This window comes from Arachis ipaensis, chromosome B3 (assembly GCF_059453495.1).
Source record: "Arachis ipaensis isolate K30076 ecotype BB chromosome B3, ASM5945349v1, whole genome shotgun sequence".
NCBI classification, from domain to species: Eukaryota; Viridiplantae; Streptophyta; class Magnoliopsida; order Fabales; family Fabaceae; genus Arachis; species Arachis ipaensis.
The window spans coordinates 131415427-131432260 of record NC_142438.1 but is presented as its reverse complement, the minus strand read 5'-3'; the positions used below and the strand labels follow the sequence as shown (position 1 = coordinate 131432260).

General features: G+C 34.9%; 2 protein-coding genes across 3 annotated transcripts; one reads left to right on the top strand and one right to left on the bottom strand.

Annotated features, from left to right (window-relative positions):
* The first annotated feature begins 12881 nt into the window (after window positions 1–12881).
* LOC107631067 (vacuole protein) lies at window positions 12882–15745 on the top strand. 2 transcript variants are annotated; one of them, XM_016334385.3, is made up of 6 exons: window positions 12882–13333; window positions 13431–13526; window positions 13663–13703; window positions 14260–14377; window positions 14795–14875; window positions 15424–15745. In XM_016334385.3, exons 1-6 carry the CDS (start codon window positions 13145–13147, stop codon window positions 15478–15480), a joined length of 582 nt encoding a protein of 193 aa, XP_016189871.1. In that variant the 5' UTR covers window positions 12882–13144; the 3' UTR covers window positions 15481–15745. The 2 variants fall into 2 exon arrangements, with proteins under 2 accessions (XP_016189871.1, XP_016189870.1); XM_016334384.3 differs by having other exon boundaries at window positions 12911–13333; window positions 14260–14408.
* Window positions 15746–15824: 79 nt separating this feature from the next.
* On the bottom strand, window positions 15825–16763 carry LOC107631068 (uncharacterized). Its single transcript, XM_016334386.3, has 4 exons — window positions 16629–16763; window positions 16387–16558; window positions 16181–16297; window positions 15825–16110 (listed from the first exon to the last, which is right to left on the bottom strand). Exons 1-4 carry the CDS (start codon window positions 16739–16741, stop codon window positions 15982–15984), a joined length of 531 nt encoding a protein of 176 aa, XP_016189872.1. The 5' UTR covers window positions 16742–16763; the 3' UTR covers window positions 15825–15981.
* Between the last annotated feature and the right edge of the window lie 71 nt (window positions 16764–16834).

The following is a 16834-nucleotide window of genomic DNA, read 5'->3' as shown; positions in this document are numbered from 1 at the left end:
GTTTCGCTTTTATTATGAGTATCTAAATATTTAAAAAATTTATTATTAAATTAAAAATAATGTATGTTGAGAACTTAAGAGTACATTCGATAGATAAATTATAGATAAATAGTACTAAGAGTACATTAACATAGAGATATTGTAGAAATAATTCAAATTAAATGGCAAACTAAATTGTAGAAAAAAAAAGTTTAAAAAAAAAACCAGAATTATCCACTAAGTTTTTTGTTACAGAGTCAGAAAATTTAATAATAAATATATTATTAAACATTGAACATATATATTTTTCTTATAATAATACAGTTATAAAAATTTTATATGTATATAATATTATATTAAAAAATTATTAAATTATCTAATAATTGAGATTATGATTATGTAAAGTACATTAAGACAATATAATAATATCTATAATAATATTATTTAGGCCAATAATAAAAGATTTATTGAATCAAAATTTAAAAAAATAAATTATTATTAATTAAATAAATATAAATATACAGGATTTCTACCCATATTTGGACCATTCGGTATATTACTTGAACCAGCTCTGTTGTTATTGTGAGTATTTGTATATTTAGAAAAATTATTATTAAGATAAAAATAATATAATTTGATAATTTAAGGGTACACTCAAGAGATAAATTATTCATAATTAGTACTAAGTACAGTAACATAGATATATCGTAAAAAATAATTCATATTAAATAATAGGGTAAAGTACTAAATTGGTCCCCTATGTTTGGGCGAAATTCTGTTTTAGTCCTTAAGGTTTAAAGTGTTCTATTTGAATCCAAAAAAGTTTCATATAGCATTAATTTAGTCCCGCAGTGAGGTCAAATATAAATAATTAACGGAATATCCTACATAACAACAGTACAAGAACAAAATCGATAATCTGAAGAACAAGTATAAGCTTCAGAGGCACAAAATCAACCGTTGATGCATCAATACATTTATTTATTATTTTTCTTAATATATAAATAAAATATTTTCTATAGAACTAAAGAGAATGATAAATAAATGTATTGATGCATCAACGATTGATTTTGTGTCTCTGGAGCTTGTACTTGTTCTCCAGATTATCGATTTTATTCTTGTACTGTTGTTATGTAGGACATTCCGTTAATTATTTAACTTTGACCTCATTGTGGGACTAAGTTGATGCTAAATGAAACTTTTTTTGGATTCAAATAGAACACTTTAAACCTTAAGGATCAAAACAAAATTACGCCTAAACATAGGGGACCAATTTAGTACTTTACCCTAAATAATAAACTACCAACATAAATTTATTAATGGGAAGTATAACTTAGAGTACCTGATACAGAATATTGATGAGCAGGTGTGTTTGTGATATCTTGTAATGGTGTTGTCATGTTAGTTCCACTCGATGTATCGATTTGTTTTCCTCATCTAATACTCTCTCGGTAACTGGCACGCCTTCTGGAAAGGTGTTGCTGCCTCTGTTCTTCGCTCATATTTTGTCTTTGTTGCCTGGCATAGTCTTGCCAAGTTTGTCGACCACTTCCACGTGAATCTTTCATTGGTATGTTGTTAACTGTAATTAATCAAAGAAACATATAAACATAATTTTACACTTTTATTTAATGACGAAAAGTAAATTACAGTAGGTTTTACGTTATATTTAAGTGAAGTGAGAAGGATGCAGGAGAAGATGGATGAGAAATGAAGGAAATTTTTTCTATTATGGAGTAACCAGTAATGTGAAGTGAGAGAGATTAAGAGGAGAAACTGGTATCCTATTAGTTATTATAGATGAAGATGAAGTAGTGAAAATTTTATAACTGACCTATACTGAAGTATTATGCAGTAACATGAAGTGAGAGAAATTAACGGGAGAAACTGGTATCCTATTAGTGAAATAATTATAGAAGTTACATTGACGTGAATGTGAACGTGAATGAAAATGAAGTAGTGAAAATTTTGTAACTAACAGTAGGAAGGATAAAAATGGAAAAAAATTTTGGACACTAAAATGAGTTTTAGCATTATATATTGTTATAGATATATGACTAATTAGTAGGGGTGTTCGCGGTGCGGTTTGGTTCGGTTTTTGAGAGAAAAATCATCCGATCCAATCGTTTAATTAAACTGCGGTTCGGTTTGGTTCGGTTTTTTTATCGAAGCCATCCGAACCAAACCAAACCAATTAAAATCGGTTTGGTTTGGTTCGGTTTGTTCGGTTTTTTCAGTCAATTCAAAAAAAATACTACCATACTATTTCACAAAGTCATAACATTGAAATTGACAAACACAAATACACAATAGCTAACCAAGTCTTGATCCAATGAAATTTAATGACAAAAAGAATTCAAATACAACAATTAAAGAAAATGTGAGATAAATTGCAGAGACCTTGCTAAATTCTATGGTGACTTGTGAAGAGATGATGCAATAGACCTACTTCTTGCAATTGAAAGAAAGGGAAGATTTTGCTAAACACTGCTTCTCGGTGGTTGTCCATCTGAAAGAATGAAGTCCATCAGATATAAAAAACTCGCAAGAAAATCTCTATACATAGCAAGGTACCAACTGCAAGCTACTAAAGCTATAAAGGAACAATAACTTGCATTTTTTACCCCATAACTCTTATTTGGTGAGCCAAGACAACTATCTTCCAAACAAAGAAATAAGATAGGAAATGGAAGGAATAAGAATTTAATTAGAATAAAAAAAAAGGCACTCACCATGAATTGAAGAAGCCCTGTGAGTATGCTGCATTCGTAAATTAGAAAGTTCAGTACAGACCATTAGAAAGCTGTATAGAAAAGTAACCAACATCTAGTCATCTACAACTACTCTCAGATATAGGTTACTTGTGTAAAAGCATATAACCACAATCCAAAAGTTAAATGAATAGATTAAAAAACAAATCACATAATGAAACATCATAACTAAAATCAATCTGACTTTGAAACAGACCACATAGGATTCCAACTTTCAGGATGAATTGCAGGAGCAGGAGCAGCAAAACACAGAAATATTAAATCAAAACCAGTATCTCATAATATTAACTGACTTGTGCTATACCAGATAAAAGAACTTACAATCACTGAACCAGCAATAATAAAATAACAAAAATATATGAATTAATTCAGAAGAAAAGCATGCTGCATAGGTCTTTAGTAGTAGAAACTTCAATATAAATTAAAAACTATATAACAAGGAACACCAGGCAAAAAGGGTAAACTACCCATAATCCAGAAAAGGGTGTTAAGATTTTTACAGTTGTGAAAATGAGCCAGTACCAAGCTCACATAACTGAGGAGCTCTAAAAAGTAGCCTTTGTAACTGTTCCAGTGTTATACTTTTATTAAGCTTCAAAGTCTTCAATGATTTGCACCTAGTAACAAGCTTCTCAAGTGCATCAAAATTTACATCATTGTGAAGGATGGAAAAGTTCAGTGCTTCCAGCCGATGTGAAGCTTTTCGGGAAGCAAGTCAACCAATTATCATTTTTAAATTTACAAAATCAAGAGCAGAAACACAACAGCAACTAAATTTACAATACATTGAATAATAAATTAAATACAACAATAATAATTAAAAAATCAGAAGCGAAAACACAACAACAAATACATGGAATATTGAACAATACATTGAACAATGAACAGTGAACAACAACCAGAAGCAATTTCAGTAATTTAACAACAAATAAAGTAAACAATGAACAACAACCAGCAACAAATATACACTGAAACGGACATTGAACAACAACGAACAACAATCAGCAATAATAAAACAGAAATTAGTCAAATTACATACCTAACTCGGAGGCTCCATATATGACTTGAATCAGTGGCTGGGTGGCTCGGTGTTGCGCTGTGTTGTGGGTGGCCAGAAACGCAGCTGTACTGCTATGGGTGGCCAGAAACGGTGCTTCGGGTGGTGGCGTCTCAACGGCGGCGGTGTGGTGCTGTGCTGCCGTGTCGAGTCGGTCGGTGGTGGCTTCGTATTGGCCTGATGTGCGACGGGCCGAAGGCTTCGCGGTGGTGGGTGGCTGGGTGCGCAGGTCGGCAGGTGTGGCTGAGTGCACAGGTTGGCAGGTGTGGAGATTTGGAGAAGAGGGAGCGATAAGTACTGACTAGGTTAGGGATTGGGGATTTGGGGGTTAGGGTAGACGCTCACACTGGGGATCTGGGTCGCGCAGTTTCGTTTGGGGGGTGGGGGTCTGGCCGTCTGTTGGGGGGAGGGGGTTTAGTAATGTTTAGGGTTTTTTTCCCTAACCGATTCAGTTAGAGTTTTCAGATTCAAAACCGAAAACCGAACCGAATCGCACAAAAAACAGCAAAATCAAATTTTTTTCGATTTTTTCGGTTATCGGTTAATTCAGTTTTTAATTTTTTCGGTTCGGTTAGTCGGTTTAGTTCGGTCCGGATCGGTTTTGAACACCCCTACTAATTAGGATGGCATTCTTGTGATTATATAAAATTGTATATATGTTTGGACTTGGTGCATGGAGTTTCAAACGGCCCAACAACGATTCGAATCTCAGAGTTTAAAAATATATCTACCTAATATTTAAATTAAGGACTTTGCTAGGTAGATAATGGCTTTTGTGAACAATGAACTCTAAAATTAGCCCAATAAAATAAAAATACACTACATTTTTTAAGTTACCCACTTAAATCTTAATATTAGGATAACCATCCGCACACCTAGTGAATTGAACATCCGATATATCTATTGTTCACATTATTTAATATTTTCATTGTCTACCTATATTTTTCCTTAAATTAAATACTTTTCTTATCTTAACCAATAAGATAAGATAAGATAAGATAATAACACAAAATAGATAGAGGAGAGTCAAAAGCTCTCTCAAATACGTGACACACTCATAACCCTCACTTATACCCCTTAAATTCGTTCTGACTCAAGTGTCAGTATATTTTTACTGTTATCACCTCCTATCATTTCAGAGGTCCAATCGTGTCATCACCAAAATTGACAACCGACGAGTCTTCGGTCCTTCCATCAATCGATATCAGCAAAATCTTGTATAATATTTAGAAATAGAAATAATGCATACATTACATATCTATCTGTAAGGTATACAACTATAAATTTTAATTTCCTTGTAAATATAACGGTATGACGCTGCCATGAAGAGATATTATTATAAGCAACTAAGCATTATAAAAATGTGTCCAATTAGTGAGCTAACAGAAGTTCTGTTCTTCATCCTTCCACTTTATCATATTAGAGATTTTTCATTTAATATTGTCATTTGTTATTAGAGTTTTCATTCAATTGATTTGTGGACTTTAGAAGTGAGTTTTTAATTGATTTGGAGATTTTGATTATATAACTCTGAAGTTGTTAAAATAAATAAGAATTTCACTTAATTATTGAGTTATTAAAATTTACTAACTCACCAAATTTGTTAATTAATTTGTTTTTTTTAAAGAAAAGATCAATTGACAATTAATCAATTAATTTGAGTTAGTCGAGTGGTTAATTTATTTATTTGTTTAAATGTTAGAAGTTCGAATCTCACCTTACGTATGTAGTAATTTATTGGTCAATGATGAGGTAAATACCAAATCGGTACCCGAAAGATTCTAGCGCTGACAAAAATGGTACCTGACTTTTGTTATTGACAAAATAGTCCCTAAAAGATTTTAAAATTTGACAAGTGTGTCCCCAAGCTCGCCGGAGCAAAACTCTGGCAAGCACAATACTAACATGGCCACCATATTTTGGTGACCTGGCAAACCATCCCCAAACCCTAATTCCTCCCTCCCCAACGTAGACTCACCCTCCATCTCCCTCCCCATCGCAGCCCATCCCCTACCCAACGCAACCCCCTCCCCCTTCCTCCTTATCGCAGCCCCCTTTCCTCTCCCTCCCCATCGTAGCCCCTCAACACAGACTCTCCCTTCACTTTCCCGCCCCATCATAGCCCCCTTCCCTCTCCCTCTCATCGCAAATCATATAAAGGCACAGATAGAAGCACGCACAACAGAACACAATATCACAATTCAAATTACAATCTACCAATACCATTTGCATTTCTTTCCAAATGTATTACACTATTCCATCAATTATATTAAAAAAAGAAAAAAAAAATAAAAAATTCAGTTACAAACCCCCTCCCCCAATTTCTTTCCCTTTGATCATACATCCAAATTCTCCATTTGAATGCTGCTCTTGAGGGGCACATACATTCTGCACCAACATAGTAGATGAACAAATTCACAATCTGACCAGATTCACAATGACCAACACACCCACAATAACAGCAAAAAACAACAGAGGAAGAGAAGGATATCGATTGCTATAATAAGCAAAACCAAAAAAATCACGAAGACAAAGTTATAGATGAACATCAAAAGAGTGACCCAGAGATAAGTGATTAACAAACGCTTGAAGACTTTGGGAATTGCAAAGACAGTGGAGGAAAAAGAAACAGCTTTATTGGTGTAGAGGGAAGTGACGGTGAAAATGACGACAGTGTGGAGAAGAGAGAGAAGGCGAAGAGGAAGAGAAGGTAGCAGAACTGGATTGTGAGGAGAAGAGTCCATTCATGGTTATCTTGGAAAGAGTCCTATAATATAGGTTCTGAAATTGAGCGAGGAGTGGGTGTGTGAAGAGTGAGTGTGCGAGGATTGCGAACGAGAGAGGAAAAATTAGGGTTAGGGTTATGAGGGAGAACGTCTTCGATGATCTCTTTGGAATTGAGATTGATTCTCTCAAGATTTTTGGGATGTTTAGGAATTGCAGCTCCTCTGGTGCTAGATCCATTATTCCTTCTTCTTCTTCTTCTTTTTCTCAGATTCTCGTTTTGGTTTGTGGTTGCTTTGAAGGGATGGGATTTTTTGGTTTGTGATTGCTTTGAAGGAATTGAATTTTGAAGTATCAGATTTTTGTTCTTTTTCATTGCAGAAATGAGATGAGATGAGATGAGATGATATGAGAGAGAGGGAGAGGAAAGGGGGCTGCGATGGGGAGGAAAAGAGAAGGGAAGAGTGTGCGTCAGGGGCTGCGATGAGGAGGGAGAGGAAAAATGGGCTGCAATGAGAGGGAGGGATTAGGGTTTGGGGGGTGATTTGCCAGGTCATCAAAATACGGTGGCCATGTCAGCATTGTGCTTGCCAGAGATTTGCTCCAGCAAGCTCGGAGACACGCTTGTCAAATTTTAAAATCTTTTAGGGACTCTTTTGTCAATAACAAAAGTCAAGCACCATTTTGTCAACGCCAAAATCTTTCGGGTACCGATTTGGTATTTACCTCGTCAATCATTAATATAGTGTGGATCTTAGCCACTAGACAATTGTTCGTTGGATGTAGAATTCGAATTTCCAACACTTCTTAAGTAGTCTAATGAACTAATGACTAGACCAACTCAAATTACTTTTCGGCCTAATTGTGTTAAGTGACTCATGAATTTTTTATTAAAATTAAATAAATATAGAATTTACAAAAATACATAAAATATAAAATAATTACTTAAATACACAACGTACCACATGTCGGATGCTGAGAGGATAATCCAATCATATACGTATTTTAGGTACTGAGACCTCAAACTACGACGTAATGAAAGGTTTATGGGTGCACCCGGGATACGTCTCACGTGGAGAAATGGGTACTGAGCACCCGAGATTCGTTCAAATGCTTATTAGGGTCTCATTACTCGAGATACGCTCAAATGCGAAAAACATGTCACAACACCCGAGATATAATCAGAGACAAATTAAGGCCACAGTACCCGAGATACGTGTATTATGGTCTACGTGTCTCTGCATGCACCTTATATATCTTGAAAAAAAACTCTACATATATATATATTCTATGATCCTCAACCATACCCTCACAATACATTATTTTCTCTCTTCTCTCTCTCTTTATCATTCAACTTTGTTCACATGGATAATAATAATTTTTTTGTTGTTGTAATTTATCCCAATAAAATAGTAAGAAAAGATGATGAAAGAGTGATTTTTTAGTCTAATTCAACTGTGATTGTGCACCAATCTTGTTGATACCCTACATGCGCTAAAGATTGTCATACTGAGCAACATGGAGGGAATAGGTTCCAAGGAGGTTGTACGGGTTACATATAGATTTTTGCACGCGCTTTCGAGCGGTGGATTTACCAACAGGTTATTCTAGCTTGAAGGGGATCAGCATGTGAGGGTAATGTCCGACATACATGCAAGGCTAATGCCACAACATGTGATAGAGTGGTATGTTTCACTTCGTGACGTGGTTGTTAGTGGTGGGTCGTCCTCTTCAAGTCCTCAAGTAGTCCTGCTGGATGCAAGACAGATCCTCAACTCGCTGATCATCTCCCTCAACCTGCCTCACGCGCTGATCATGTCCCTCCGAGTCGGTCTTTGAACATCATCTCGAGCACGTCTCCTAGCCCGTCGTCTCCAATCTGGGCATCTAGTGAGAGCTATAAGTCATATCTCTGTCTCGGGACAGTAGGGGGATATCAGCAGGTGATGCTATACTTTCGAATTAACTAGGATGCCCTCCCCAGATAGAAATTGAACTCTACGTGTTTGTTGTCACCATGTTCAGTACTCATGTGTCGAACGAAGATCAGAGATCCTATCAATGGTCACCAAATGATGTAGCTGGTAACATCCCCTAAACAAGTGGTACTAGTCATAATGCACGTCGGACTACCAGACATCATTTTTCCTCGTCATCTTGAACAGAAACTTGCCGACATTGACAGGATCTGCTAGCCTGTGCTGTTGCCTCCTGGGCTATCTTTTCACTTTGTCCACATGATGAAACTCTAAAAAGTGAAAGCAAACGAAGGAGACAACAGACCTCCAAATATAAATCTCTTCATCACTATTAAGTCAGTCAGGAGTAATCTAATGTAACTAGTGATCCTCATATGATGTCCATCGAAATTAGGTAAATCGCATAAGGTACAATAATTAGGAACGAATCACCAATGCCTGAAATAAAATAGAAAATAAAACATCTCGTACCTGATCAAAGGTAAGGCCATCGATACAACGATGTAAACTCTGGATCCTGCTATTGTGGCGACCACTGTTTTGTTGTCCTAGTCTTGTCAACCTACGCACAATAAAAATAATTAACAGCAAAAATTAATTATTTACAATAATTAACTTTTTTAACTATTTATAAGATGTTAAATTAAAATTTTAACAATAAGTACATATCTAGCTGCAAGTGAAAATCTAATGACATCATATCCCGGCGGACAAAATGATGGAAACCTATGGTAGATCCTGGAGACAACAAGCGGCATGCACCCCACAATGTCAGTCACATCACACCTAATAGCAGTGTAGAGTGAGTGATACGTGTGTACCAACAGTGCAGACCCCCCAAGACAACTGCCTGCAACGATCGAAATCTACCAGCAATGGTAGCCATCTCAAAAGAACAAGTGTAGTTGACTTGTTAAAAAAACCTGGCGTACTTACAAAGTGTATCCAGATCTGCCCCAGGTAGAATGTGTGAAACCTTGTTACTCAGCCAGGTCATACTCAAACTGAAAACCTGCTTTCTATCCTTTGATTGTGGTGGCAGCCTCTCGCCAAATAAATCATCGGCTCACTCCTACGTGGGGTTTCCATGGTACTGCTAGAAGTCTTTGGTACAGTCCCCAATCGGCTTACCCTCAGTGCGCAGACCAAGATGGTAAACAACATCTTGAAGCGTAATGCTGATCTCACTCCATAGAAGGTGGAAGCTGTGGGTCTCAATCCTCCACTGCTCGACAAATATAGAGATAAAAAGATTGTCAAACAAAAAATCCATCAACTCTACTCCATGTCCAAATTTCACCTCCCTAATATAAGGCAATAGGATGTTCGGCGCCGGGGGGGGGGAGGGAGGGGGGACCAAGGTCACATGGTATAGCAACAGCAACCAAGGCCTCTGCAAGTGTCACAACATTTACTCTTGCAAATTAATTTCGTCTAAAGTCTAAACCATTATATATGTTTAATAATTATTAAATATTGTAAATCTAATAGATAAATATCGTAAATAAAATATTATATTTCATACAACATTAATATTCATTACTAATATTCACAGTATTAAATAAAAAAAAAACATGAAACAAGATTAAAAAAATAAATTATTCATGTTGCACTATTTTAAGCTAACTAATAGTCTTCTAGATGATATGAATCCAACGATAAGTTTTAGTAAAAAAAAATGATCTAACAACTATTTTATTTGAATAATATATTTATTTAATTAACTAATGAGTTATGCTACACATACAAGTCTTTTTAACTTACAAGTCTTACAAGTTGGGTCAAATCTAACAAAAACTACATTCACCCACTGAAGCGTGATAACACACGCGTCACTCAACCATTTCCAAAGCGCGCTCTCACTCACCATTATGGAAGACACTTCTTCTTCTTCACGTTCCTCCTTCTCCTCCTCCTCTTCCTTCTTCTTATTCTCCTTTTTCGTTGCGTTTCTCCTCCTTTTTCTTCGCGTGTTTCATCTTCATCGTTGTTTTTTTTATTATCGTTGTTGTTGCTGCATTTTTTTCTCCTCCTCTATCTATTGATTTTGCAATATTATATTTTTTTCTTTGTTTGATTTTTTCTCCCAAAAAGAATTATAAGAAAACAAAATAAGAAGATGAGGAAGAAGAAACAGTAGAAGATGAAGAGGCAATAGAAGATGAAGAGGAGGAAGAGGAAGAGTTTTGAATTATGCAGAACTTATTAGAATAAAAATACACCCAAAAATTCTTAAAATATACCCAAATATCTTCGTATTACACCCAAATATCTTCGTGTTACACCCAAATTTGCTGCAAATACAGAAAAATATTTTCTCTAATACTGTGTTTTTTTCTTCTTCTTTTTTTCCTTATTTCTTTCTTTCTTTTAGTTAAATGAATGTAAGTTCATCATCTTTCAAGTAATTTTGCAGCATTATGTGTTTCTTCTTCTTCTTCTTTGTTTGATTTTTTTGTTTTTATTCTTGTTAAGAGAGTAAAACAAGAAGAAACTTGAGAAGGTAAAATAAAAAAGAAAAGATGAATAAGAAAAAAAAAAGAAGAAAAAGATTGTGATGATGATAAAAAAAAAAAGAAACAGTAGAAGATGAGAAGGAGGAAGAGGAAGAATTTTGAATTATGCAGAACTTATCAGAATTAAAATACACCCAAATATCTTCGTGCTACACCCAAATTTGCTGCAAATACAAAAAAATATTTTCTCTAATCCTGCGTTTTTTTTCTTCTTTTTTTCGTTATTTCTTTCTTTATTTTAGTTAAATGAATGTAAGTTCATCCTCTTTCAAGTAATTTTGCAACATTATGTGTTTCTTCTTCTTCTTTGTTTGATTTTTTTGTTTTTATTTTTGTTAAGAGAGTAAAACAAGAAGAAATTTAATAAGGTAATATAAAAAATATGAATAAGAAAAAAAAAAGAAGAAGATGGTGATGATGATAAAAAAAAAGAAGAAACAATAGAAGATGAGAAGGAAGAGGAAGAGTTTTGAACTATGCAGAAATTATCAGAATAAAAATACACCCAAAAATTCTTAAAGTACACCCAAATATCTTCGTGTTACACCTAAATATCTTCGTACTACACCCAAATTTGCTGCAAAAATTTTTTTTCCTCCAATGCTATATTTTTTCTTCTAAATTGAACCACACCTTAGCCTTGGATTCAAAACGATAACCAATTTTGTTCTGCTTCAATTGACAATCTGAACCTGAATTATTTATTATTTTCAACAAACGAGATAACTGATGATAAAGGAGAAAGAGAAAACGAAAAGAGGAGAAAAAATTTCAATGAAAAAAGAAGGAGGAAAAGAAGGAGGAGGAAGAGGTGGTGTTGACGACGATAACGATAGAGAAAAATTACGAAAAAGAAGAAGAAAAGGCACGTAGAAAGAAGAATAAGGAGAAGAAAAAGAGGAGGCACAGAGAAAGAAAAAGAAAAAGAAAAAAAGGCACAGAAAAACGTAAAAAACGCTTGAATATAAATGACTTGTATGAGAAAACGCTTGTACGTGGAGAATAACTCTTAACTAATATATTCATTTACGTTTGACTATTATATTTATTTAAGTTAACTTAAAATTATTTATAAAATGATTAAAACCTATTATACCTATATAAGTTAATAGAACTTCTAACTAATAAATTTAAAATACCTAACACATTAACTAAATTAATAAAGCCTAAATACATAAACTAATTATTTACCAAAAATAAAAGAAGAAAAAAAACTAACCTCAAAATCCAAAGCTCCAACTATGGCTCAAGTCGCGTCGATTAAATATATGAAAATTTAAAGACTCAAATATAAGGTGTTACAAAAATTTTTAAAACTCTTTAAATACATGAAAGTTTTGGGCTACAACCAATTTATATAGGTCTCTGACTATATTTCTGAGAATTGTGACTCGTTTTTTGCGTTTAAGCGTATTTCGAATATTAAGACCCTAATCAGCATTTAAACGTATTTCGAATGTTCAGTACTATTTTTCTACGTGATATATATCTTGAATACATCTAAGATATATCAGTCTTTTATTATGTCATAAATTCATAATCCAAGGTCTCAGTACCCAAAATTCGTCTATAGAAAAAATCCACTAACTCATTCATAGTTGAGTATTGTAAACTCGATTTTTTTAAAGGAAAAGTATAGGTAAACAATAAAAATATTAAATAATATAAATAATTGATATATCGAATATTCATTTTACTAAATGCATAAATAATTATTTTAATATTAAAATTTAGATAAATAAATTAAAAATATAATATATTTTAATTTAATTGATAATTATTCATACTGCTTACAAAAATTATAACATAACCTTTTTTTAAAATAGACGCAACGAAACTCCAAAGTAGGAGTAAGTAGTAACACTTTGACCATTTCCGTTGGATGACTCAACTAACCTAACTGTTCCAAAAATGTGGATTCAATAAGCTCTCACCGCCAAGTGGTGGGTAAATCGGTAAATCCAAAACAGCGCAACCACCACGTGTCGCTTCATCAGCTCATTGGCTGCTCAAGAATCAAGCAATCCCGCTTCCAATGCCATCCCATCCCCCATTCAACACGAAAACCATCTTCTACTTGTTTCCAACGGATTCCCTTCATTTTCTCGCTCGAGAAAAATGTCGAGAAACGGCGACGTAGAGCAGGAGAACGCTCCCACAGCTGAATCGAGCACGAGAACAAGACGCAGAGGAGACCCTTTCTTGATAGCGTGCAAGGGCTTCAGCTTAGTCACCTCTTTGGCTGCCATTCTCTGCATCGTCGCTAACGCCCTCTCCGCTGTGCTTTCCTTCAAACACGGATCAGATGTCAGCTTTCAACTTCCACTCTCTCCAAAGTTTCTCTCCTTATGTGCCAATCCATGTTTTCTTCTATTAATACCGTTCGCTTTTCTTTGCGTTTCAGTTTTTCGATGGAATTTTTCGGTGTTACGCCGTGCTCATAGCGTGCTTTGTGGTCCTGGCTGAAACCGAATGGAGTTTCATCATGAGGTTCTCCAAGGTGAGAGCTTTCTTTGTTAGCTTTGTTGTGCCCTGACTTCCATTCATCGTGTTGATGATTGAAATGGTTTTTGTATTATTGCTGATAACATTGTTTTTACAATCTAATTTGATTATTCTATTCAACCCCTTTTCAGGTTTTGGAGTATTGGGCTGGTAGGGGTATGCTGCAGATTTTGTATGTCTTCACACTTCTGTGACGATTGTCTTTTGATGCCCAGTTCCCATTACTTTCTAAGTTAGCTTTGGTTATGTTTATTTTGTTATATGCACTGGTCATGTTGGTTTTAAATTAAACAAGTTGTGTCACAATTGCAGCCGCTATGTTGCTGTTGCGGTGCCTTGAGCAACTCAGCAACTGCATCGCAGCGGCAGGGGGGGGGGGGGTTCTAATGTACATTTCTGGCAATTTCACACATTGCAATGCAACTGAAACCGCAATTTAACAATTAGTTAAGCAACTATGTTTTTAAGTTGTCACCTGGTAGAAGCTTATTAGCCTGATAAAACTTGTTGGTTTAAAACAGGAATGAATAATGATGTTAATTTAATTGTATTTTCCACTAATAATAAGTGTTATTTTTTTACCTTTGGTAAATAAAACGTTATTATTTATTGAATTACACTGGGTAAATTAGTGAGTACTGGAATTCATAAGCTTGGAAGATATTTATTTACTTCATCATACTTAAACTCAGTAGTTTGGTTTCTGAATGCTGATTTTGTGTTTGCAGTGTTGCAGTCATGACAAGGGCTTTCCCTGACTATTTTGGGGAGCGAAGGGATCTTGTTCTTTTTCAGAGCATAGCGAGTTATTTGCTTCTTGCATGTGGTCTGATTTATGTTGTTTCAGTAAGATCGTTGAACAGAGAAAACCAAGAGTGTATTTTTTTTCCCTTTTTTTTGTGCGATATGTGATTTATACCAAGCTGCTGCTCAGTAGTAAATTCTTGATAAGAGAAGTATGATTTATGGATTTTTACTAATTAGTTTGACAAGTTTTAAATTTTAATTGCAAGTTTAAATTCCTTTTAATCTATGCCTTTTCTGTTGATTTGACAAGAATATTTGATGGTCAATACGATATTATCATAGCGAAGTGCAATATTGTAGATTGCATGACCTAAACATGTCTGGTTCTTTATACTTCTGAAAATAGTATTTTCATTCTCAAATGTTCTAGATTGCATATTCAAAACTTCATTTCGTACTTTTGAAAGAAAAGCAAAGCTGATGTCACTCTTTTGTTCATTTTGTTTCCATTTGAAGGGAGCCCTATGCATTGGTTTTCTGAAACGCGCTCGCCAGAAGCAGCAGATCTCAAGAGAGCAAGCAGCAAAGGATTTAGAGGTAAACTTCTATGTTGAGATGTTATGGCCACAAAATATTTGCATGTCTGTAATACTTGCCTTTCCTTAGTCACAGTGTGTTGCACTAATTGAAACATGAAATTTGATACTAAAAGTATGATTTTTGAGTTGGAGGAAACATCGTTATGACATGCTTTACAGATCTTAGAATTTTCCTTCTACACGTCAGATCTGGATATTGAAGATTATTGCATATAATCCCTCCTGGAATTGATGCTTGGCATTTTCACATTTGAGAGTCTGGCTGTAAATAGTACACCCAATGAAATTGCTGCATTTGAAACTTGAAAGTAGTGCTCACAGGACTACATGTATAGTTCAAATAGATTTTATATGGAAGGCTTGCAAATTCGCTGTTAGTTTGTGGTGCTTACATTCTAATAGACTTGCTTTTGGAGTTTAGGCGCAATACTAATTCAATAGAATAGATTTAGTCTTCAATCTTATGTGAGAGTATTTGGATACTTTTACAAAGATATTTTCTTCTTCTTCTTACCTGTACTTGCTTGCTTTCATGAACATCTCCAGGAGTTGGAACGGCGCAAAGAGGAACTTGAACAACTGCTCCTTGCAGAAAGGGTGTAGTCTGAAATTGAGTCATAGTAAAGATACCTGTGCCGCAGACTTATCAATCTTTCATTTTTGTTATTGTTGTTGCTGACAGATGAATTGTTTTTGTTCATTATAACAATTGGATTATGTTCGTGAAGTGCGGGTTACTAATCTTTTCTATTGTGTGTAAATATGTAAAGTAACATGTATATTTTTGTTTCAACTTCCAACTTCTATTCATAAGTTTTAATCCAATGTTAACTGACGTTAGATAATAAACACCTCAATTTGTTCAAAAGAAGTTTGTTTTGTACATTACTTTCGAAGCTGTAATTGACTAAAGGAATATCGAGCATTTTGAGACATTCAACGAGATATATATGCAACTGTCATATTAAAATTCTCCAATTAATGGATGCAGAGTATTTTAATATATGTGTGGTTCACAAATCACAGTTAAATACACACAAGTTTCAACCGGACATTTCATTCATGAATTTGAATTATCTGCCTTGTGAGTTGATACTCAGATTACTATTTACCCCGTTTGTTTTTGTTCTTTGGTGCATTCCAGTTCTGAGAAAATCTTGTAAGTCCCTGTTTGAATGCCCCAAGGTTTACCCCATTTGTGACCAAGATGCTCGTTACTCCCAATTCCGAGACCTGTCATAGATGTCAAGAAAATCTTAGAAAGTTAATTGGTAAAAAAGAAAAGGATAGATGTGAATGTTACCCCTTGGATGTTGTTGTCATCATCATCAAAGAAGAGCATAGAGTTATACGGGACACCAGTCTTGGAATGAATATTCTGTAAATGATCTGTTTTGTTTCCCCAGTTGTAAAATATTTCCTGACATGAGAGAGAAAGAACACAAGAGTTAGACAACACAGGGAACATGAATGAGAAAGAGAAAGAGATAGAGATTGAAGAATAGAGACCTGGGCAACAAACATGGAAGTGATGTTGAGTTTGTTAAGATAAGTTCTGGCTATGTCGGGGGTTGGTGATTTAGATGCAATTGCAAGGTCAACCCGTTTGTGTTTGAGTGCATGCATGATGCCCTTAACTTGAGGAAACAGATAAGGTGTGTCACTCTTGGAGCGGCACTCACTGGACATCAATTTGATGTGAGGATGAATCAGAATATAATATAAATAGTCTTATAGTGATTCATACATACCAGTAGAAAGGCCAGAGAGTGTGATCAAGATCAAAAACAACCAGCTTAGGAATAACTTGGAACACTCCCATCAGCTGCACTGCCTCCGCCTTCACCTTCTCTATGTCCTCCATCTCCCCGAATTGTGATGATGCATGCCCTTCATACACCACTCTTTTATATGGATAGAGTAGCTATCCTTCGTCACATTTTTTTTCTAAGATTAT

Coding starts and splice junctions, on each gene's coding strand:
- LOC107631067 (XM_016334384.3), top strand. CDS start 13,145: ATGTCGAGAAACGGCGACGTAGAGCAGGAGAACGCTCCCACAGCTGAA. Junction 13,334..13,430: donor CCTTCAAACACGGATCAGAT/GTCAGCTTTCAA, acceptor TTTGCGTTTCAG/TTTTTCGATGGAATTTTTCG. Junction 14,876..15,423: donor AAGCAGCAAAGGATTTAGAG/GTAAACTTCTAT, acceptor GAACATCTCCAG/GAGTTGGAACGGCGCAAAGA.
- LOC107631068 (XM_016334386.3), bottom strand. CDS start 16,741: ATGGAGGACATAGAGAAGGTGAAGGCGGAGGCAGTGCAGCTGATGGGA. Junction 16,559..16,628: donor ACTCTCTGGCCTTTCTACTG/GTATGTATGAAT, acceptor ATTGATGTCCAG/TGAGTGCCGCTCCAAGAGTG. Junction 16,298..16,386: donor CTTCCATGTTTGTTGCCCAG/GTCTCTATTCTT, acceptor CTCTCATGTCAG/GAAATATTTTACAACTGGGG.